The sequence below is a fragment of the Fukomys damarensis genome, unplaced genomic scaffold, assembly GCF_012274545.1.
Source record: "Fukomys damarensis isolate Sample0158 unplaced genomic scaffold, DMR_v1.0_HiC HiC_scaffold_25, whole genome shotgun sequence".
NCBI classification, from domain to species: domain Eukaryota; kingdom Metazoa; phylum Chordata; class Mammalia; order Rodentia; family Bathyergidae; genus Fukomys; species Fukomys damarensis.
The window spans coordinates 26,022,070-26,045,200 of NW_022900937.1; the positions used below are offsets into that span (position 1 = coordinate 26,022,070).

Sequence of the window (23,131 nt, forward strand, 5' to 3'; positions counted from 1 at the left end):
CACTGCCCCCAGGCCATGAAGCTTCCTGTGAGATAATGAAAGCAAAACCTGGCCAGATCAGCTAATCTCTGGAACCTGGTTTGCCCACCTGGGTGGGAGCAGCTGGGCTGATGGTCTGCACCTGGATGGGCCCCTCCAGTTACTCACGCTGGGGTCCTCTCCTCTTCCCCTCGCTTTCATTCTAATGCCTCACTCCGCTGCTTCCTAAAGTTCTGTGATGTGAGTCAAGAATTTACCTGGGCCAAACTGAGGTTCCCATCTACTCTCTCAGGGCCTTGGCGATAGCAGTACTTTTAGTCATTTGCCAACGTGCACAGGTTGGTGAGTTTTGAAAGTAGCCCAAAGAATACAGTCCTAGCTGGGGGTCTAACAAGAAGGCACTTTACCTTCTGGATTGTGCTTTCAAACTGTAAAAGGGGATTCTTGGCATCTGTCTTGTGCCATGCTTTTCTCATTCTTTATCTTGGCAATTTCAGTGTAGTGATCTTCAAGTGCAGTGCTGAGGTCCTGTTTAGTGTTCCCAGGCACCTGGTCTGTGATGGGCCTAGAGAAAGTACCCTCAGGCATAGTGCTGTCGGCAGGACCGTTAGTGAGCCTGGTGCATGTAAAATAGAAACACACGAAATAAGATACAAACTGATGACAGCACCATGACTGGAGGGCTGCAGGAGCTGAGCTCAGGGATGTTCCCAGTGTGAGGGCTCCATATCTGCTCAGCTCTTGTCATGGCTCATTTGGCAGTGTGAGATCCAGCTTGGGCCTCTGCTCCACCGAGCCATACCCCAAGTCTTGGTGGTGACTGTGGAACACTACCAGAAACAAAAATGTAAAAAAAAAAGCAATCACAAGGGCTTGGGTACACAGCCCACATAGAAAACCGCAAGAAACTGTCACTCCTAAGAGCAATCAATCCTGTGTCTGCTCGCGGCAGTGAAGCTTCTGGTCTGGTTCCCATCTCCATGCAAGGCACTCTCCTGGGTCCCACACCTCAGAGGCGGAGTTGACATGGATTTGCCCAGGCAGGGGTAATTTTAAATCTCCCCAGGTGATGTGAATATGCAGGGCACGTTCTCAAACTTCAGTGTGCATGTATGACTCACTCAGCTCTACCCCATTCCTTGATTCCTCCCGGATCTCAGGTGATGCAGCTGCGGACCCCTGGACCACACCGTAAGTGGCTCAGCCTAGGCCACTTCTATGAGGTCCCAGATACCAGAGCACAGGGCCAGGCAGCGACATTCCCTCACAGCTATTCCTGTCTCCGTTCGCTTTTCCTTCGCAGCTTTAACTTCTACCACCCTATTGTTTATGAAGTTCAGCCTGTCCTAGCTGCAGAGCTGCCATTCTTTCCTCACACAGTGCCCAGTTAGTCTACCTGTCCAGTCTCCTATGCTCCTAAGTGGGGCTTCAGGAAGGTGCCTGGGTTGGGCAGGCTGTAACTTCATCCACAGGTTAATCCTAATTCGATGGCTGTTGGAGGTCAGGGAAATCTAAGGCAATGGGTCACAGGCTATGACCTTGGGGATGACATCTTGTCCCCAGCTCCAGCCCTTCTTCCTCTTGGCTTCCTAGCTGCCCCAGGTGAGCAGCTTTGCTCGACCATGCCCTCTACTGTTGTTCCTGCACAGCTTGCCACAGGTCTACCGGCGATGGAGCCAGTGCTCAAGAACAACCCTCGGAAACCAAGTCAGAGTTCTCAAGCCACGCCCTGGACAGGGACACATTATGGCGTGGGTCACTCAGCTGGCCCAAGGACCACACCCACTGATAGGAGCATAAGCCACAGGACCCATATGCATGAGTGTCAGTCCTGCCATCTATCAATTACTGTTACAGAAAACATTTTCCTCCACTGTTTCCATTCTTTCCAAATTTTATTCCAAAAAAGGGGTTTGTGTGAGATTAAGATGTCCATGAAGAGTGATCATCATCATCATCATCATTACAATAAAGTATCCAATTGGACAGAAGAGACAAGTTCACTAGGTCATGTCTTACTTCTCCACCGTGCAAGTTTGTTTTTTTTTTTTTTAAAGCCTTCTTGGACTCGGAAGAATAGAACAATGTCTACATTGAAATCCTTGATTCCATCTCCTATTTATCTTTTTCTTTCTGTTCTTTTTCTTTCTTCTCACGCTCTGCTTTGGCTTCTTCTTCCTCATGTTTTTTGATCAACTGTTCCACTTCCTTTTGCTTGAGAACTCTGATCACCGTCTTCCCATTCTCTCTAGTTAATGTGGCGATTTCCACTAGAAACAAACACAATCATGTTAGAGGCAGGTGGACTCAGCAAACTCCAAGTGCCAGGGCTTTTTCTCCTACGTGCTCAGCTTTACTTCACCACTTTCCCACGTTTTATGCTTAATTACTGTTCACAGATAAATTTATGGGAACACAGTAACTTTGCTCTCATATTGTTTTGAATACCATTTTTGCCTACATATCTTCCTTCTCCCGATCACAAATTTCTCAGCATCTACCTGCCTTCACTTGGACAAGTGCAGTCAGCACAGTTCATGCTGGCCTGCTGTTAGCTGTACCGATCAGAGGACCCATACTGTCCTTGCTGGACACCCTGGGCACTGAGCCAGTCAGGATGGTTCTTTTAGGGACTTTTCAAAATAATGGCATAAAAAGCAGCTTCCATGGCATGGCTATGGGTAAGAAAGGCAGACTGACTGATACACAAAAGAGAAGGATTTTCTGAGTAGGGCTTCCTTGAAATTAGGTAGAATACAACATTAGGAGGCAATTTGTAAGTAAATGGCATTTTCCAAAAAACACTAACAGTAAAGTTATCCTACACCAAACTAATATGTTAATTAACATTTTGAAAAATTTTATTTATTTATTTTTGGGGTTTTTTTTTGAGACAGGGTCTCACTATGTAGTTGAGACTGACCTGGAACTCACTATGTAGCCCAGGCTGGTCTCAAACTCACAGCGATCCTCCTGACTCAGCCTCCCAAGTGCTGGGATTACAGGCGTGCGCACCACGCCCGGCATGAAAAACATTATTTAGAAGTATTATTTTATACGGTCATACAATTTAAATTGAATTAAGTATCTGAAATTCCTAACATGAGTTTAAAGAGATTAATAGATCAAGAAAAACAGGACAGGGTACAATCATACAAAAGTTCTGACCCAGACAAAACATATCAAATCTAAGTATCGATACATAACCATACACATACTTTGTCACAGACAGAAGCATCAATACTACTAATGCGAGGTCTTGCTGTTACTTAAAGGAGCATACCAGATTTCGGAGTGCTGAGAACATTCAAGGTGAGGTCCACGAAGTGTGGGACTGAGACCCCACAATTTAGTGGTGCTGGTCTGGTCAAGTCACTTAACCTCATGAAACCCGACTATCCCCATTTAGGACACGGTACAAAGCCACCTAATTATGAGGCTACTGTGCCCATGAACTAGGACAACATATTCAAGACCCAACATGACAGCTGCACAATCAGATGACAAAGGGCGGGACAAGAGTCACCTTTCTCAGCAGACAGCTTACTAACATCCATTGTCTTGTTCAGCACTTTGATAGCTAAAGCAAGCGCCGACTTCAGAGTCATTTCTCCTTCTTTGTAGTCCTGTTTCAGCATTGACACAGCTGCCTACAAAACAAAGAATGAACAAGTCTTTGCATTTATGAATATGGATTAGCCTAGAAGAGTGGTCATGAACCTGCAGCATGCATGCTACAGCTGGCTGCTACCACTGGTTTAGAAGAACAAATCCTGGAGCTTTACTGGCATTACATCCAGTATGAAGTTTGATGGCAAAGAGGTTGGACACTAGGTGGGGTAAGAAGAGGGACACTGCTGCTCTACAAAGGGAGTCCCTAATCTAGGTCCTCAGGTCCTGAAGTATTCAGCTGAGAATTCAGGTCTGTCAGCTAAAACATCAAAACAAACATTGTATCCTTATTTTCACAATTTCTAAATGAAAATTAGTATTTAATTACAAATGCAGACAACTCTGTCAGCAAAAGAAATCATAGATATTTTCCTACCACACGAAGGATGCACCAGCTGTCTTAGGATACTGCTTACATTCATCATTACTTCAACTTTGTGGGCTTTATCAGACCTTTGAGAGCATTTACAGCACCAGGGAATACTCACAGCACTGTTATTTCCAATGCACGTGGCTTTCCAGCCCCCATAATTTCCACTGGGGTCACTCTGATAGAGCTGAAAGCCATAGTGCTTTTCCCAGCCAATGTACAGCAATGAAACACCAAAGGGACGCTTTCCTTTAATGAAGGAAAAGAAGGCAAACATCAACAACCTTGATTTGGTATCCTGATTATCCTTGATTTCCCCTGCCCTGGGAAGTTAGGCATTCATAAACTGCTTTGTGGTCTGGCCGCTACAGATAAGCTCTATCAACAGAAGCACTTCTGCTTCTAGGATTTGGATGCAGCTAGGAAAGGAAATGAGGACACAGAGGACCAGGGCTGAATTTCATTATTATGTAAAGAGAATTTGTTTCCAGATTTGAAAATGTCACTGCCTTTCAATATCCTATTACTACAGCATATGATAATCTACCAAGTAGAACCAGGTTCCATCATGAAGCAGGTATTATAAAGTGTTGATTTTCATTTTTTTTATTGTCTTAAAAAGGTTTCTATTTATAAGACTTTTTTTTTTGGTACTGGGGATTGAACTCGGGTCCTTGTGCTTGCGGGTCTGGCGGCAGAACCACTGCGCTAAATCCCCGGCTCATAAAACATTTAAAATTTTTGGAATAAAATTTCCAAAAACTCAGTACCTCCAAACTGTGTATAGGCCTGTTTGATATCACACAGTGCTGTAACCAACTGCTCACACGGGATTGGCTCCTGGTATTGTAATAGATACCTAGAATAAAGAGATTGGCATGGTAAATTGTCTTTAAAACACACAGACTCTAAGGAAAATGTCCTCTGAAAGAAATCCATGCCATGAAGCCAACATAATTATCAATGTATTTGAAGAGGAAGGAGAAGGAAATGTTGACATCCTACTACTGTTGCTGTAGCACTTTATATTTTTAACTAAAAAACTTAAAATAGTCAATGAATAGACTTTAAACTTTGCAAAAGTAAGCTCTCCTTAGAAACTGCTAATTTTTGTATCATCAGAAATTAGAAATTGCTATTTATGTTCCTACCTTTGTGCAATGAGCCTCAGTTCATTAGTCAGAACATTTGCATCAGAAGTTATACCTGCCACGCTGCAAGCCATGTCCCTTGAAGAGAAGATAGACACTGATCAGTAAGATGACTCTGTGAGCGTTATCAGGGTTAAGTACATTTCGGACTGGGGATTTAGCACAGTGGCATTGCACCTGCCTCGCAAGTGCAAGGGCCTGAGTTTGATCCCTGGTACAGGGGCAGGTGAGGGGATTACCAAGATCTATTCGGAACTCACCAGACTCCATGGTAGTTTTACCTTTGTAAGAGATTTTTACTTGATCTCATTCAACACAAATGACAAACAAATGCAATCTAAATCTTTTAACAGCTGCAAGTATCACTGCCATCCTTGAATAGGCCAAGAGAACGAACACTAGGACACCAAAGTAAATTCCCTAAAAAATAAACAGGCTTTGCTGGATAGACAGATTACCCCTACACTCTAGAGTAGCATAGTGGACCCCTGACTAACAAACTCAATTCGTTCCTGAGGCCTGGATGTAACTCAGGTTGGTCAACTGAAGACTCAGGCTCCTACAAAGCCTTCAAAGTCTCTCTTCTGTATACAGCAGATCTCAGTGTCCTCAGAAAGACACTGGTCTGGGACTTCTCAACCCCACACAGGAAAAGATGTTGTAATGTTCCTTCTAGAACTCTGTAAGGGTTAAATCTGCATCTGAAGCATATCTGGTCAGCATTTGGATCATAACTCAAGACCTTGGTCCTAATTTAAAACTAAAATTCCAGTCATAACCAAAGTTGTTTGTACATCAGTCAGGTTGTAACTTGGGGTACAGTGTACTCCTGCCTTATAAAGCTGGCTCACGGAGATGAGGGTGAGGGACAGCAAGAGCAGGGGAACTCACAAAATGCCTAGCAAGACCAAGACCAACCTCTCATGAGGGCTGCTTTTCCTTTTCTTTGTCCATACCCTGAGCCTTGCCTGGCTCTACTATAGCCTAGACACCCAAGATCTCTATGCCTACCCAAGCCTGCATCTGCAAAGCAGGCTCAAAAGTGGTTATGTAGGGGACGACACTACCTCACCTGAGTGATTCAGGCATAGTGACCAGCAGTCACCAGGCCCAACCCTGAAGGAAAGTCTTTAACTAGCACAGCTGGCTCTTTAATCACTACAGTGTTCTGCATACTCAGAATGAACAGAAATCTCATAGGTTATACCTAAAATGTCCCCAGATCTCTAGGAGGCCTGTTCTTTGGTAAATAGTATATTCAACAAAAGCCCTGAATAGTTACTACTCTAATATTTTTAAGGCTGCTACATGTCAGAGATTGTGCTAGTTTACTGCACATTTTTTTTAAATTAAACTTTAACAATCACTCTAAGAGGCCCTAAGACCCTAAGAAGTTAAATAACTGGTGCAAGGCTATACAGTTTATATGAGTGGGGCCTGGATTTGAACCCAGATCTGTGTTACTACTTAGTCTATATGTCCACAATATAATGCTGTTTCTCCACTATTTTAGCTCTGCACTTCAGAGGTATAACATACACCAAAAAATGAATTAAATTAAATTAAAAAAATAAATAAGGTAGTTAGACACAGTAAGGGCTGGGGATGTAGCTCAGTGGTTGAATCTTGTCTAGCATGTGTGAAGGAAGCTCTGGGTTCCATTCCCAGGCCGTTGTCCCCCACCCAACAAAAATAGCTAAACATAATAAATGTTTCCAAAAGTAAAAAGGGGTAACAGGTGGTTCTGGGCTTCAAGGAGGTTTCAAGCAGAGAAAAAGGACATTTTCAGAAACTGTTCAAATCTACCAAATCACAAAAAGTGTCCCCACCAAGGCAGATTCCATTTATGTGAGAAAGTGAAATACATAAAACGCTTCCTAAGGTAATACTCACTCATTGAGTTTATAAATTTTTTCAGAGAAAAAGACTTCATCAAGAAGTTTGTGAATGTTGCGTCTCTCTGCTGCAAGCAAAACACCATCGTTTGCTAAAATTCCCAAACAGGTCCCTGCATGTCCAATGGCTTCCATGGCATATTCAACTTGGTATAAGCGACCTACGAAACATAAGCAGTGAGAAGCTAGGACTCTCCTTGGTGCTCCCATACCACTGGTCCAAGAGGAATCCACAAAGACACTAACAGGCTGCAAATAACAGGGCCACTCTGAGCCTTCTATGAGGCATATCATCAACTTAGTAAGCAATTACTTCTAAGTACAAAAAGAATGAACTCAGCAACTGCAGAAACATTTGTTGATTTTTTTTTTCTTTTAACCACTTACCAGGACAATAACTTAAAATACAAAATGACTAAAAATTGCATTTTTCTCCTCCTAATTTTTTTTTTTTTTTTGAGACAGGGTCTCACTTTGTAGCTCAGACTAGTCTCGAGCTCACAGCGATTCTCCTGCCTCGTCCTCCCAAGTGCTGGGATTACAGACATGCACCACCACACCCAGCTTCCTGCTAATTTTTATAAAAGGAAATATAAAATGACAATTTTATCAAATTTATTCAATATTTTTTCTGTGTACGGTGTATCTTAAAACATTCAACACCTGCCTGAGGCTCAAGAGAGTCAGTACCAAAATAATGCCAAATGACACTCAGGGTAAACTGTTAAGCGATTAAAGCCTAACATACACATAAAATCTTTGAGGCAGATTGAACAATTTATATTTTACCTTCTGGAGAAAATATAGTGGTCCTGGAGTCATATCTCCGAGACTGCAAAGGAAAAACATACAAGTGACTCCTGCCCGCTGAGAATTAGCCATTTCCCACAAGCCCACAAATCACAAGACAGATGGCGCACAAAGTTCAATGTGTGGGAGCTGATAAGGCAGATGGCACTGCACCACCATTCAGTTCCATTCAGTTTTCTCCTTCCATTCAGTTTTCTCATGCAAAACTGCAGGCTGAGTGCAAGCAATACTATTCCTCAGTCAAGTTTACTAGCTTGTTATTAACTCACCATGGTTTCTGAACTTTAGAAAATTCCTGTAAAAAGAAAACAAGATCATCATTAAAATAAAATTCATAATTTAAGATGCATTTCCTGACTTTAAAAATCTGTTGCATTGGTCTGGGGATTTAGCTCAGTGCTGCCGCCACCTGCCTCGCAAGTGCAAGTTCCCGAGTTCCATACCCAGTATAAAAAATCTGTTTTATTCATTTCATTTAGTTAACATTTACTACGTACCCTCTAAGTGCCTGGTACTTACCTAGATGTTGGAATGTCATGATACATTTAATCCCTGTCTTGAGAGCTTGTAATTTGGCAGGCAGGTGTGAGAAGCATAGGTTATAAAGTAATGTGGAAAGAGGCAACGAAGGTGGGGTGGGAAGAGAGAGAAAATCAGGAAAGTTTTTTTGTTTTTTTTTTTTTTTGGAAAAAAGGATACAGACAATGAATTAATGAGAGATTGGTAAGGCACAAACAAGTTAAAAACCCTCAGGTCTGGAAGGATAGAGGAGGGGAGAGAAGGGCACCGCGGGCAGAGGATAAAGCATGAGCAAATAATACCATGAGGGGTGTCCCTAAACTTGAGGGTGGAGACAGTAATCCTGGGCATCATTTCCATTTCACAGACGATTCAGTGCGATTTAGTAGAAAAAAACCAAACCTGAGTCCAAAGCCCGTATTTCCAAGTACTTAAGAGAAGGGAATCAAGACTGGAAATGTAAGCAGGGGTCTTATAGTCAGGTGGGCTCCACCAAGACTCTGAGCCCAAGGGCCAGAGACTGAGCCGGGGCAGCCGGTCGGAGCTCAGCTCCCGCAGGCAGGTGCGTGTGTGTGTAGGGGGTTCCTGGACAGCGCAGCCGAAAGGCACAGAGAGGAGGCGGGGCAGGGGTCTGACCTGCGTGTAAAAACTACAAGCCGCATCTCCACGCGTAACGCCGGCATAGCACGAGTTTGAGCATCTGGCACATGCGGCGGGCTCACATTCGGGTCTTGGACACCAGGGTGGAAGGCTCCCCGACCACTCGGCTCTGTCCCGAGGCCTCGGTCCTGGCCATCGTCCCACCCCGGGGCCCGGCCAAAACCTGGCTGCCACAGGCCCCAGGAGAGGAACAACGGCATCCGGCAGGGGCCAGTCCGCGGAGGCGGCTGCACAGTCATCGTCCCACAGCTACTCGGCCGCAGCTGCAGGCCAACCGGCTACCTCGATATTCACATCCCCCGCCCAAGGGATAGCGCCCACGCTTCTGCGAGCCCTCGGGGTGGACAAGGCTCACCTGAGAGAAAACAATGAAGAATCGACAGTTTCAACAACCGCTTTACTGGGCAAGTAGAGAGAACCAACGCCGTTGCCAGAGGACCGCTTCGCATATGGCTACCGCGCATGCGCAGAGCCAGGGGGCGGGACGCCGAGGACCCGGAAGTCCCCTGAAAGCCAGACGGAAACGGCAAGGAAGGCGTCCTGCGCCGCAAGGCCTTCAGGGTAGATCGCGCAGTATAGGCCGGGTTCCTGACGGTGCTGTGTCGCTGACGCGTGGAAGTCCTGCCCAAGGGAGTCAGCAATTTCTGCCTGTGCCCTTCGCTCTTTCACTTTCACTTCACCACGGGGCGTAGACCTAGGTAGGACAGTAGTGTGGATGGAGCGAAGTCGTCTGCACTTGCAGCCCTGATACTCATAGTGGTCCCAGCCACGGCAGACTAAAGTTTCTCCTCAGCGTCTGCCTTCTCAGATGTGGCTTCCACTTTTATGGCTGATATATATCTATTTTATTATTATTATTTTTGAGACAGGATCTTGCTATGCAGTGTAAGCTGGCCCTGAACTATGTAGCCCAGGCTGGCTTCGAACTCACGGCCTCATCCGCCTGAGTGCTGAGATTATAGCCCTGTGCCATCATGCCCGGCTGATTTACATCTTTTTAAATGTCTAAAACAAATCATGAGTTGGCACGTTTGGAAGAACTTCCACTTTGGTCCCCTTTGCTTCAGAAAGGATTTACCCCATCACCCTAGTTAAAGCAATAACCTACATTACTATACACACAGCATTTTATCTTTGTTATGCTGTTCCTGTATCATCTCTCCAACCTTTTTTATCCAACTGTGTGAAGTACTATTTGTTTAGGTTTTTTTGGGGGGGGGTGCTAGAGGGCTAACTAGATCCGGGTTAATATGTAGTTATTCAGAGCATTGGGCAAGGAATTTGTCTTCTCATAGGGTGCAAAGTTTTGGGATCTGGACTTTGAAAAGGAAGTAGCTTAAGAATGAGTTGCATTTTGAAATCTGTCGTCTTTGCTTCCCAAGTAGATCGGTGACCTGGCAAAAGGCCAAACACAGGCAGTTCTGAAGCACCTTTGGGTGACCTAATTTACACTTCCTCTGAAAGCCTCTGCCTTCCCAGCTTATTTTATTCTTTAGAAGTCAGCAAACATTGAGTTTTCAGTGAGAGATAGGGTTTCTTAAGTCAAAGAAAAGGCATCAATTGAGATACAAGGGCAGAAAAATGAGTTTGACAAGTTTAGGTGATAGACTAGTTCAGGCTGGCCTGAATGGAAGAGTGGGAGAGATAATACAGGACGTAGTAAAGGAGGACAAACATTTGAGGCTAAACTGTAGAATGCTTTTGATTCCACACTTTCTTCCTATTAGAAATGGGAAGGCAGGAATAAAGTGACCTGTTAGCTTGATGAGGCCTTAAGATCATTCCCACCCAGAGGTTCTGTATCACCTTGCCCTGAAGTTGGGTGCACCTGAGGTGATAATGTGATTTCTGAGCATAGGCCATAAAAAGTAATATAGTTTTGTCATGTCCTCTTGGGATGACCTTCATTTTTGTGAGGACGCATAGACCATGTAGAGAGATGTTTGGCCATGGCTCAGATATGGTTCTAGCATCCCCGGCCATATAGGTGAGTGCATATTCCTCCAGATGATTCTGGTCTTTGGGACCAATTTTGCAGACATTACCTCTTCTAGCCTTCAAGTCTTCCCAGCTGAGGCCTGGGGTATTGTGGAGCAGATACAAGCTGTTCTCATACCTGGGTTAATGACCTACAGAAACCATTAGATACTAACATTACCAAGTGTTTTACATTACCAAGTGTTTAGCTGAACTGTCACAAAGCAATACATGTAAGCAGAATTTTTATTGCCTTTAATATGAAGGATGTCAGCTGAGGAAACTAAGGATAAGAAGACCAGAAAGTAAAGCTTCGTTGTCATCTAAAGAAGATAAATATCTGGAAAGAAAAAGACAATAGCAAATGTCTTTGACAGACATTTGGCATTGATTCCTAAATCTAAAATGTTCTCTTTGTTGATGGAAAAGACCAGAACCTGAGGTATGTTCATTCTTGCAGTTTATTAAATAGATATTCATGAAGGGTATGCTAGGAGTCTGCCATGACACTTGGTTCTGAAGGCAATATGATATTCAATTTATGTCACCACCGTATTAAGGTTTCCAAAGAATCAAAAATGAGGACAGACAGATAAAGTGAATTTATTATAGGAATTTATAGGGGGATTTGCTATGTGATTACAGAGGCGAACGAGGACAGATAAAGTGAATTTATTATAGGAATTTATAGGGGGATTTGCTATGTGATTACAGAGGCGAAGAAGAAGAGCCACAATATGCCACGTGCAAGCTGGAGAACCAGGGAAACCACTGGTATAGTTCAGTATGAGTCCAATGATCTGAGAACCAGGGGAGCTGGTGATGTAACTCAGCTTGAGCCAAAGGCTTGAGGAGCTGGGGGGCCACTAGGGCAAAAGCCTGGAGTCCAAAAGGGAAGAACCTGGAGTTCTGATGTCCAAGAGCACAAAAAGGTGGATATCGCAACTCCAGGAGAAAGACTGGATCATCCTTCCATGGACTGGATGGTACTTATTCCCATCTGTGGGGGTGGTGGGTCCCTGGATTCAGAAACCTCACAGACACACCCTAAAGTAATGCTTTATCAACTGTCAGGGTAGCCCTTCACCTAGTCAAGTAGACACCGAAAATTAGCTATGATAGCCCTGAAAGAATTTATCAAACTGGAACTGATGATTAGAGATCTGTTAGAACAAACCTGAAACAGTAAAATATCAATTCAATGTAGCATGTATTTAAATACTGAAATAGAGCCAGAGGCAGGAAGATCATAAGGTCAAACCCACCCTTAGGAACCTGTTTCAATTTAGGAAGAACCTGTTTCAAAATAAAAGAAGAATAAAGGGCTGAGGATACAGCTCAGGGCAAAGGTCCTGGGTTCAATCCCCAGTATCACCAAAAAGGAAGGAAGTAATGAAGGATGGATCAATCTTAAAGTAGTGATCAGCAATATCTGTATCAGGGATTCAATGAAAGGAATCCATGTTAGCATGAGTAATTGTCTTAGTTACTTTCCTGTACTGGGACAAAATACCCAACATCCACAACTTAAAGGAAGAGATATTTATTTTGCCTCACAGTTTCAGTATATGGTTGGCTGGCATCAAGACAGAAATGCCATGGTGGAAGGAAAGCTGTTAAACCTGCTGGAGGAAAGCTGTTAAATCCCTGGCATCCAGGAAGGAAAGAGAGCCAGGGATAAGAAGGTACACTAGTCCCTGTCCCAGTGACCACCTCTAACCAGGCTCCACCTGATGACAGCACAGTCTGCTACTGAACTAATCAGTGAATCCACAGGTTCATGTAGCACCCCCATGATCCAGTCACCTTCCACACACAAGGCTTTGGGGAACAATTTAGATCTAAACCATAACAGCAATCAAAAGGGAAATCAGTGGTTCATTACAAAGAATGAACAGTGATTCGAGAGTGAAATCCAAACTTCAGTCTATTTTCCTGGTCTAATTTTCTTAATGGTCAAGTTAGATAAAAACCATGAGCCCTTAAATTTGAGAAGTTTGAGTTATCTGTGTGAATGATCTCACTAGTTCCCCTGATGTGTGTGTAGGGAGGACAGAAGCAAGGGGAGGCAGAGGAAGTCAGTCAAATAAGACTTGGCAGTGGTTAGGAGCATGGGATGCATTGATTGAAAGATCTGATTGCATCCCTGGCTCTGAGTAAATCAGTGATTTTAACTGGAGGTCTTCATGTGCTTCCTTGCAGCTCCCCTGTCTCCCGGCAGAGCTAAACTTTTTCCTCATATGATTACATTTATGTTTCCTCCAAAGGCATCACAGCAGTACCAAGCATCTACCTTGGGAGTTCCAGTTTCAATGACCCCCTTAAAGAGCTAAACTTTTTCCTCATATGATTACATTTATGTTTCCTCCAAAGGCATCACAGCAGTACCTTCTCCAGCCTTTCTCTTGCATTCATTTTGCAAATAAATACATTTAAAGACCTTTCTCTGGGAAAGATACTACTACAGGTGTGAGAAGAAGGGATGAGGAGACAGAAGTAAAGTTCTTCATGGTCTCTGCTATGATCACATAGCTCTTGGCCTAGATGACTGCACAAGCATAATCCAGTACACAAAGCCATGGCCATGAAAAAGAAAGAATGCAATGAGAGTCTAGAAAGGAGAGAGTAATTTCATAGAATTGGTGATATGTTAGCCAGATTTACATTTATGTCAAATGATTTATAATATGTGAATCTATATAGATGCATGTGTATATTCCTTTCAAAGTTTAAAAAAGTTATTGATCAAAGGGCCGGAAGAGACATCAAAAGATGATCTGATTCAGAATCTGGTATCATTATGTGAGTTTCATACCCAAGGAATATAGCTACATAGAGAACTAAATTCTTAAATTCAAAAGTGGTTCTGAGGCTGGGTGTGGTGGCACACGCCTGTAGTCCTAGCACTCAGGAGGCTGAGTCAGGAGGATTGAAGTGAGTTCAAGGCCAGTTTGGGCTACATAGTGAGTTCAAGGCCAGCCTGAATTATAGAGCAAGACCCTGTCTCAAAACACAAAACAAAAAAAGTCCTGAGATCTGTTGAAGACCTTAGAGAAAGAAGTGATGGTGAACCTTTTAGATATCAAGGGCCCAAACTGTAACCCAAGACCCACTTATATATCACAAAGTGCCAATGCTGCAATTAAACCTGAACACTGAAGTTTTAGATTAGAAAAAACAACTCATACATTAACATATTTTGTCATAAAAGAACAACACAATATGCACACCATAGGTTTGCTATCACTGCTTTAGAAGTTTCATGTGCTCTGCCACATTCAGAACTGATCTGTTCCTTTCATTCCTTTTTCTCTGTGCAGGAACTTCCCTCACAAACTTTTGATTCGGCCCCACAGCATTTGTAATGACTCCAGTGAATGTGAACTCTTACCCAGTCACATGGCGCTCCCAGCCTCATAGGACCTGGCAGTTTCAAACCAGATTTCCTCAACTGCTTTCTGACCCAGGTCAAGCATCTGCTGTAAGTGTTTCCACCCAGTTTTTGCAGTAATCATGAGATACTCTCTGTTCTCTGGGTAGAGCTGGCAAGAGTAGGCAGCCATGACAAGTGACTGACAGAAACGACCACACACGAGAGGGAACAAAGCACCTCTCTCTATGGCGGTCAGTGGGTCGACACTTTCGAACCCGGCCAGGACATGGCCTCCGACTTGTAGGGGGTTTTTGCTTTCAATCATCATGTACATGATGGTGATCGCCACTTCAAAAACATAGCAGCCATGGCTCATGTCACCAAAGTCTAAAACTCCAGACACTTGGAGCACAGTATCTCCAGAGGCTGACTCGCTGGGCTGAACTAAAATGTTATAGTCGTTAAGATCGCCATGATTGATGCCTGAAAGCAGAAAAACCACGGAAATAGTTACTTAACATCCCAGTTAATTATCTCTCCATTTCTCTTTCTTAGGCAAGGCTGTTCACAGAGTTTGACAAGCAGTCAGAGATAAAGGGCCAAATATAATGCTGATTTCTCCCATGTGCTATAGGATGGTGCAAACCATGCTCAAGTAATGCTGCACAATGAGCCGCACAGCCATGAACATTGCTGAAACTCGCAAAATTTAAACTACACATTTCAGAAACTGGGATGGAGCCCAGTTGATTCAAACTACAGAAAGCAAAGTCTGACAGAAATACAATGGACAATATATAATCAAAGTGGTTTGTTAATTCATTTATTTAGCAGTGCTGGGGATAGAACACATGGCCTTGCCAATCCATGATGGACAAGCAGCTTGAGTTAGAATGAAATCTTTTTTATTGTGGCTCACAATAATTTGACAGTTGTTACTGCCCGTAACCTAGCCTAGCTGATATGCACAGTGTTATATGGGTACAGACAAAGACAAAAAACAAAAACAAAAAAAAACAGGAGAAAACAGGACAGAAATGTTGATTCACCACAGAGGTGATACTGCAAAACAGAGAGGAAGCTGGGCATGGTGGTGCATGCCTGTAATCCCACCACTCTGAGTGGGAGGCTGAGTCAGGGAGATCACAAGTTCAAGACCAACATGGACAATTTAGTGAGATCTTGTCTCCAAATAAAAAATAAAAAAGAAAGGGTTGAAGATGTAGTTCCATGTAAAGGCCCTGGTTTCAATCTCTAGTACCACAACAAACAAAGAGGAAAAAAAGGTGATCTTTTCAATAAATGGTGATGGGAAAATGTATGAGCCATAAGAAAAATTCATGCAATACACTGTATATAAAAATAAATTCCAGAGCTAATGTGAAAAGCAAAAACTATAAAATTTTAAGAAGATAATATAGAAGAATAGCTTCCTGACCATAATGTAGGGAAAATTTTCTACCCAATGCACTTTATTAACCATGAAGTAAAAGATGAATATACTTGAAACCAATATAATTAAGGCCTTTTCATCAAAACACAACAGAGTAAAAAGACAAGCCAGATAATGAGAAAAATATTTGCAACACATATAATGAACAAAGGGCTCATCTAGAATATTTTTAGAGGTTTTACCAGTCAGAAAAAAATTCCAATAGAAAAACAGGATGAGATGTGGGCTGGAGCTCATATCTATGCTCCCCCTATGGTGCTGGAGAGGGGACCAGGGTCAGGTTGTGAGGCACCTAAGCACACTGAGAAGCTCTTGGACGCCCTCTTGCAGACTCTGTACTACGTGGAAGAGAAAGAAGATGAAACAGAACAAAAGAGAATCAGAAAGAAGAGAGACAATAGGAAGAGAGATGGGGTTGCATAGCTGTGGCAGCAAAGAGAACCCTGCCTGGTTCTCTCACAAGAGGCCAGAAGAAGAGCGCTTCCCGCTTTTTCAGGGAGCTCAGAGAGGAGCTGAACTGTGCTCCTGTGTTCACCTCCCACAGTCCCCCTTCAGGAGCAGAAGTCTCCACTGCTACAGGATCACCCTCTCCCCTGCAGAACAACAGGGAGCAAGTGGAAGTAGTACAATTTTACAGCAGAAATAAAAAGAGAAAACTGAAGCCAGATCAAGATGAGTGCGCAAAGACAAAAACTAGTATCCAAGAGAAAGACACAAGTGTTCAAGAATTTAACCTAGAAAAGGCTCGGTTGGAAGGACACCGGTTTGGGATCACAGGCTGCGGGGAAAGGAAAAGAAAGAGTCCTGGAACGGGAACGAGCCATCATGCTGGGTGCTAAGCCTCCCAAAAACAATTTACATGAACTGCAAGGTTTTGCAGGAGCAAATCAAAGAAAATAAGGCAGCAAAGGAAGAAGAGAAGAGAGTGGCCCAGGATGCAGATATTTTCAAGAAAAAGAAGAGGAGAGGACAAGAAGATAGGAAACCCAAAAAGAAGTTGCAAGCACTGCCAAATGAGAAACACAAAATTGCATAGTGCCAGCACAAAATCTAGAGTAATTTCCAGACTTACAGAAGGTAGAGTTCACTAGGAAATATATTTTGGCACTTTATAAGAGTAGTGTTTTCATGTGTAAATACTGAATTGTTTCTCTGGTGTGAAAAACTATAATAGCACATAAGATCCTACTGAGATAACTGACAATGTGAAATAGGAAAAAAGGGGCTAAAGGTGCAGGGAAAGTGGGAAGGGTAGGGGAAAGTTAATAAGGGAAAAGAAAAAAATAGGAGAAAATGGAAATAAAGTGTTTGTAAACGGGGAGGGGAGGAGGGGGTGAAGGGAGGGCAGGGACAAGGAGAAAAAATGGGAACCAAGACCTGTCATGTAAAGGTACAAGACCCCAATAATGAATGTAACTGTACTGTATGCCTAAAATGTACCAATAAACTCAATTAAAAAAAAAAAGAAAAACAGGCAAAAAAAAAAAAAATCAAACAGGCATTTCATATGGTATATTCACATGGCAAAAAAATAGGGAAATGTACTTAAAACCACAATGAGCTGTTACACACAAATCATATTGGCAAAAATTATAAATCTGAAAATATTTATGAGAAAAGGAAGTAATGGAAACAAAAGCCTTTGTAAATAGGGAAGAGTGGAGAGAGTGAAGAGAGGACAGGGAAATGGGGAGAAAATAAGAACCAAGATACCAGCTTGAGTAAGGTGCAAGATCCCAGTGATGAATGTAACTGTGCTATATACCTAAAAAGTACTAGTAAACTCAATGAAAAAAAAATCTGACAATATCAAGGGAGGCATGCCCATCCTGAGGCCTGTTTTTACTTTTTTGGAAGAGTGGAGAGAGTGAAGAGAGGACAGGGAAATGGGGAGAAAATAAGAACCAAGATACCAGCTTGAGTAAGGTGCAAGATCCCAGTGATGAATGTAACTGTGCTATATACCTAAAAAGTACTAGTAAACTCAATGAAAAAAAAATCTGACAATATCAAGGGAGGCATGCCCATCCTGAGGCCTGTTTTTACTTTTTTGCCCTTTTTAAAAATTAAAATTTTAAAAATTCAAAGGATGTTTAAATATATATATATATATATATATAGAGAGAGAGAGAGAGAGAATCATATTACAGCACATCACAGTATGTATTTTATTTGTGGCCCAAGACAATTCCTCTTCACTCAAAAAAAATAAAAGAAAAAAGAAAGCATTTCGCAGGTTGGACAGCCCTGGTCACCTGGTAGTGGCAATGAGAATGAGAGCTTTATTTACTTTTGAAAGCTGTCTGACACTGTTATCCAGTCAAGTTGACACAGTCATGTTCTATGACCCAGCAATCCTACCCCTACATATCTATCTACCCAAAGGTAAACACGTAGATGAACATGTAGGCCGGAACTCAGAAATGCTCACAGCACCACTGTGCTTAGTAGCCAAAAGTGAAAAATATTCCAAGTATCTTTTTTTTTTTTTTTAAGGTACTGGGGATCGAACTCAGGTCCTTGTGCTTGCAAGGGCAGCACCGGAACCACTGAGCTAAATCCCCAGCCCCCCAAGTATCTTTTAAGATAATGTGTAGACTCATGTTTATAACAGCACAATTCATAACAGCTGAATCTTGGAAGTCGCTCATATGTTCATTGAAAGATGGATACAGAAAATGTGGCATTTACACACAATTACTACTCTGCTATAAAGAAGGATAAGCTTGAGTTATTTGCTGGAAAATGGATGTACCTTGAGACCATAATGCTAAATGAAATAAAGTGGACACACAAGCTTAAATATCATATAGGTTTTTTTATACCCAAAGTATAAATAAAGAGCAAAATAAAAGATGTAAAATAGGAAACAAGGAGATAGATTTTTTTTTTTTTTTTTTTTAAAAGAGAAGGAGGGAGGTGGGAGGTAAGGGAGAGGAAGAGATGTAAAAAGAATTAAAATGTATTATATACATGCACCAACTCTTCACAGTGAATGTGATCGTATGTACTGCAAAAATGGACTCATAAAAAATTTAAAAAGAATAATGTACATCATATTTATGAATAAGATATTCTATAGTAATAAAAGTTAAACTATAGCTACATACAACTTGGATAATCTCACAAATGTAACACTGGGAGAGAGGGAGAGAGACAGGGAGGGAATGCGGGAGGGAGAGCACCCCATATGAACACACACTCAGGAGGAGGCTCCCACAATCCTAGCCCAGAGGTGACAGTGGTGTGGGCTGAGGGTCTGTGCAAAGGCAGGAAGAGCAGGTAGAAAAGGGTAGATTCCAAGGCGAAATGAATTGGTGCTGGTAAGACGTCGTGTGTGAGAGAAAACCAAGCTGAGCTGATGGCCTCTATGTTTTTCACCAGATCAATGAGATGAATAGTGGGTACCTATTTTAATGAGATAAAGACTGCAGGAAAAACATTTTTCAGGGGAAAAAAAAACCCTCAGTTTTTCTGCTACATCCTTACTTGTGTTTACACAAAATAAGCAAATAGCAGAACAGGCTCATCCTGCCCACCCTGGCCTCGCGAGGATGCCATTGGTGCCTTGGCCCTGACCAGCACTGATTGCTGTCACCTCCAGTCTCTTCTGGGAATGCTGTCTGCTCCCAGGAGCCAGTCCCGGGTGGGTGCTGAAGCGCACTAATGTGGCAGAAAAAAGTGGGAAGCAACCTAAAATTCCATTAACTAGAAAGGACAAAAAGGCATAATTCATGCAAATACATTAAGGCATATACTCATAATACTGAGGGGTACTATTCACAATTAAGGCTAATAAGCTAAATAGACTAGAACTACATATATTAATGTGGTTAAACCTGGAAAAACATATTGAATAAAAAAGCAGGTTACAGAATGAATGTTAATACACAATGTGCAAAATATATATATATATATATATATACACTGTGCTATCATTTATAAAGTCTGAAAAATATAAAACACTATGGAAATCATTTGTAAGTCATACATAGATAGCAACAAATTCAACAGAGAGGAGAGAGGTTGAATCACCCAAATTTTAAAGGAGCTTCAAACGCAGTGATTTTTGTTGTTATTTTGTTTTGCTTTTTGAGATGGTGTCTCACTATGTAGCCCAGATTGGCCTCAAACTCCTACCTTAGCCTCCCAACTGCTGGGGTTACAGGCCTGCATCACCATACCCATCTTCTTCAAATGTAGCAATTGTGAGAAAAGTAAAAATCTTATTTGTTACAAAGGAATAGGAGTACATATGACAGTTTTAAGATCTGAGAAAGCTAAGTTGTCCCTCCATACTTTCTGATGGTATGACGTTTGACAATTTAAATATCAAGAAAAATATGTGTTTTGACTGGGGTGGGGGTTACTCACATTCTCGAAACTCACTAAGCTTGGTTACCACTTCCTTCTTGAACAGCTGAATGACCTGTTCGGCAATCTCGCGGTTTTGGTTCTGGCCCAAAGCATCCAGGTATTTCTCCAGAAGGGGAATGTTTTTCAGATTCCAGATGAAGTCGTCTCGATGAAGGCTCAATAACTTCGGGTGATGGAAGGTCTAAACCAAAAGCAAGCGACAGCCTCAGAGCAACTAGCCTGGGACAAGTGCATAGCTTGTGGCCTTAGGAAAAGCTAAGATCAGATTGTTCTTTATTCTTTATCATTTTTTCACCCTACAGTGTACCCTAAATCAGGAAGTCAGGCATCCCCCAATAGGAGATAATCAATATGAAGTCTCTTTGGGTGCAGAGAATTAGAAATCTCCAAAGTCTCATTCACATCCCCCCAACTATACTACGTAAAGAAAGCTGCCTGGCCAACACACAGCATCATGGGAAATAAATTGTTACTGTCTCAAGTCTATGAGTCACTAGCACCCTGAATATTTGCAACAACCTGCCTCATCTCTTCCCTAAGTTCTGCTAGGGTTGATACCTTCCTCCTCTCTCTAAAGCTCCAGTCAAATGGAAAAGAAACTGGACAGATCAGGATGGAGGCAGGCGGTCAGACTGCAGAAGGTGCCAGCAAGGGGTTGAGGAGGAGCAGAGCTGCTTCTCTGTGAGACATGGGACTCAGCTTCCACAGACCTCAGCCTCTTTCACACCCTCTCTCTGGGCTCCCCTTCTTGTCACCTCAGTTCTTGCTCCCAAGACCTGAAGGCTCCTGGGGACAGCAGGCCTACTCAGAACCCCTTCTTTTCTCCTAAACTTAATACTGACTAAGCCACCAAAGCTGATTGGTGCCGTTTTCTAAACTCTGTGTGGCTCAAGCCCTCAATCAGCTTTCCTGAGACACATTACGTTCCTGGGTATACTCATTCCTATGTCCAGTCTCACTCCTGTCCATCCGCCCGCCCTCTTGGACCCTAAGTCAGAAAGTGCTGTCCACCGAGGAAACTTCCAGGGCCTCACTCTCTCTCGGAGACGAGGCCAAAGTCCTGTCACACATGACTTGCATTTTATAATCCAACTCCACCTTACATCTTCAACTTGATTCCTGCTTCTCTCAATCGCAGTCCCTACACTCCGGCCACAGGGAGTTATCCAGAAGCTCTGGAACACAGAGGTGGCACTGCCATGATTTCCGTGTGCTTTTCCCTGCAGCAGTGAGGCCTTTCCTCCTTTTCTGTCTGCCTATTGTACTCCTAATCAGTAACCCCTGAGATGTGCCTTTCTTCCCAAAGCATTCTGTGTGCATTTGACACTGCCAGACGCCAACATGAAACAGTGATTCCAGGACCATGAGTGCTGGGCTGTGGCTGTGCCAGCCTGTGAACTACACTGGCTTGCACTGTGTGGCTGCTCCAGTTGACGTTAATCCTGTCACCAGCACTGGCGACGGGGAATTACCTATCATGATTCAAGCAGAGGCCTGGCAAGGATGTGTCCATGAGTTGCGTCCTCTAGGAAACCGGTTCCTGGTAAGCCAGGAACCATCTTGCAAGGGCGCTCGGGCCTCCACTGAAGGACGAGACCCCACGGACAGAGGGGCTGTGTGGAGAGCGGAAGTGCCTGTGGGTTCTAGTGAGATCCAGCTGTACTCGGGCTCCTAATCACGCTGACGAGAAAAGAGCGGCACAGCCAAACCTCAGAGCCACAAGAAATAAATCACCACTATTTTAATCAGTAAGTTTGGGATGGTTTTTTAAGCAGTCACAGACAACATGAACCTAGTGAATGTTTACTAAGTAAATGAAGCTGTTATGTGGTTGGGTCTGAAAAGTACTGGGCAAATACATTGTTTATCTGGGACAAAAATATCGTTAACACAAGTCTTCTCCTTCTCCTTCTTTTCTGCACAGGAGACTGAAGCCAGGACCCTGTGCCTGCCAAGGCCACTGCTGAGCTACATGCTCAGCTTTGCTAATCTGTCTGTGACTCAGCTACCGCCTCACATCAGGCTCCTGCAGACTGTGCCTCATCTGGACGAAAACTTCAGGTTCCACTTTGTGAGGAGGAACTATTTTTCTGTGACGAGTGCAAAGAAGATCATGAATTTCTAAAACCACAGATAACCTTGCCAACTTATCAGTAAAGCACAGACTGGGACAAGAGCCTTGCTGTCCCCAAACCTATACTTCTAGAACCCCCATTTCCCTTTCCACATATGTTAGAAAACACAATGTATAAGAAGAAAACCTGGTCCTGAGTTTACTTTAAAAATAAGATAAACAACAATTCCTTAAAAACAAAGTAAAATCCCAATTCTTACCTCCAGTGTCTTATCCAACTTGGCAGCCAGCCTCCCGATTTCGTATAAGAGCTGGGGGCTGACAGGCGTCTGGGCTACGGGTCTTCCAGGGAGGAACGTCAGAAGCCTCACCAGGTGGCTTCTGGTTTCCAAGCTGTTATCTAGATGGATGCAATGATATATGGCATTCTCAACTATTCTCTAAAAAAAAAAAAAGAAACAAACAAAACAACCTACAAACTGTTCTGCTTTTGTGATAATTATTTTTTAAAAATACAGAATACGATAAAGATTTTCTACTCAAAAATGAACTTCTCTCTAGCATTCTATGAGGCAGGGCTGAGCAGACAAGCACCTGAAGAATGCTGGAATTGCCACTTATAAATGAAGAACACAGTAGGCCAGCCTGGGCCTCTGAGTGAGTCCGAGTCAGCTTGAGCTACATAGCAAGACCCTATCTCAACAAACCCAAATAGAGGGCCGGGGATTTAGCTCAGTGGTGCCACCGCCTGCCTTGCAAGCGCCAAGTTCCTGCATTTGAAACCCAGTACAAAAAAAAAAAAAAAACAACAAAAATAAAAG

The 23,131-nt window shown here is 42.9% G+C and overlaps 2 protein-coding genes, 1 long non-coding RNA gene and 1 pseudogene across 8 annotated transcripts in view; 2 read left to right on the forward strand and 2 right to left on the reverse strand.

The window, feature by feature from the left end:
• Positions 1-1,998: 1,998 nt before the first annotated feature.
• On the reverse strand, positions 1,999-9,472 carry Psma4 (proteasome 20S subunit alpha 4). Of its 2 annotated transcripts, none has more exons than XM_010619468.2 (9): positions 9,412-9,472; positions 8,147-8,172; positions 7,857-7,899; positions 7,066-7,228; positions 5,173-5,250; positions 4,792-4,880; positions 4,140-4,270; positions 3,506-3,629; positions 1,999-2,249 (listed from the first exon to the last, which is right to left on the reverse strand). In XM_010619468.2, exons 2-9 carry the CDS (start codon positions 8,147-8,149, stop codon positions 2,095-2,097), a joined length of 786 nt encoding a protein of 261 aa, XP_010617770.1. In that variant the 5' UTR covers positions 8,150-8,172; positions 9,412-9,472; the 3' UTR covers positions 1,999-2,094. The 2 variants fall into 2 exon arrangements, with proteins under 2 accessions (XP_010617770.1, XP_010617771.1); XM_010619469.3 differs by lacking the exon at positions 9,412-9,472 and adding an exon at positions 9,033-9,366.
• Positions 9,473-9,670: 198 nt separating this feature from the next.
• Positions 9,671-23,131, reverse strand: part of Hykk (hydroxylysine kinase) — a 19,919-nt gene continuing 6,458 nt past the window's right edge. For 3 of the 4 annotated variants that reach the window (XM_010619465.3, XM_010619464.3, XM_010619466.3), the window contains 3 exons: positions 22,571-22,710; positions 20,234-20,417; positions 14,414-14,889 (listed from right to left, as the gene is read on the reverse strand). In XM_010619465.3, coding sequence (XP_010617767.1) covers positions 14,429-14,889; positions 20,234-20,417; positions 22,571-22,710 — 785 coding nt within the window. In that variant the 3' untranslated portion in view covers positions 14,414-14,428. Of the gene's footprint in view, positions 9,751-14,413; positions 14,890-20,233; positions 20,418-22,570; positions 22,711-23,131 lie in introns of those variants that run through there. The other variant, XM_010619467.3, reaches the window with a different exon arrangement.
• Positions 9,676-15,546, forward strand: LOC104858985. 2 transcript variants are annotated; one of them, XR_004514318.1, is made up of 5 exons: positions 9,676-9,754; positions 11,300-11,475; positions 12,593-12,718; positions 14,354-14,514; positions 14,962-15,546. It is a non-coding gene; the product is annotated as an uncharacterized LOC104858985 (long non-coding RNA). The 2 variants fall into 2 exon arrangements; XR_779256.2 differs by lacking the exon at positions 12,593-12,718.
• Positions 15,650-17,049, forward strand: LOC104858983 (annotated as a pseudogene).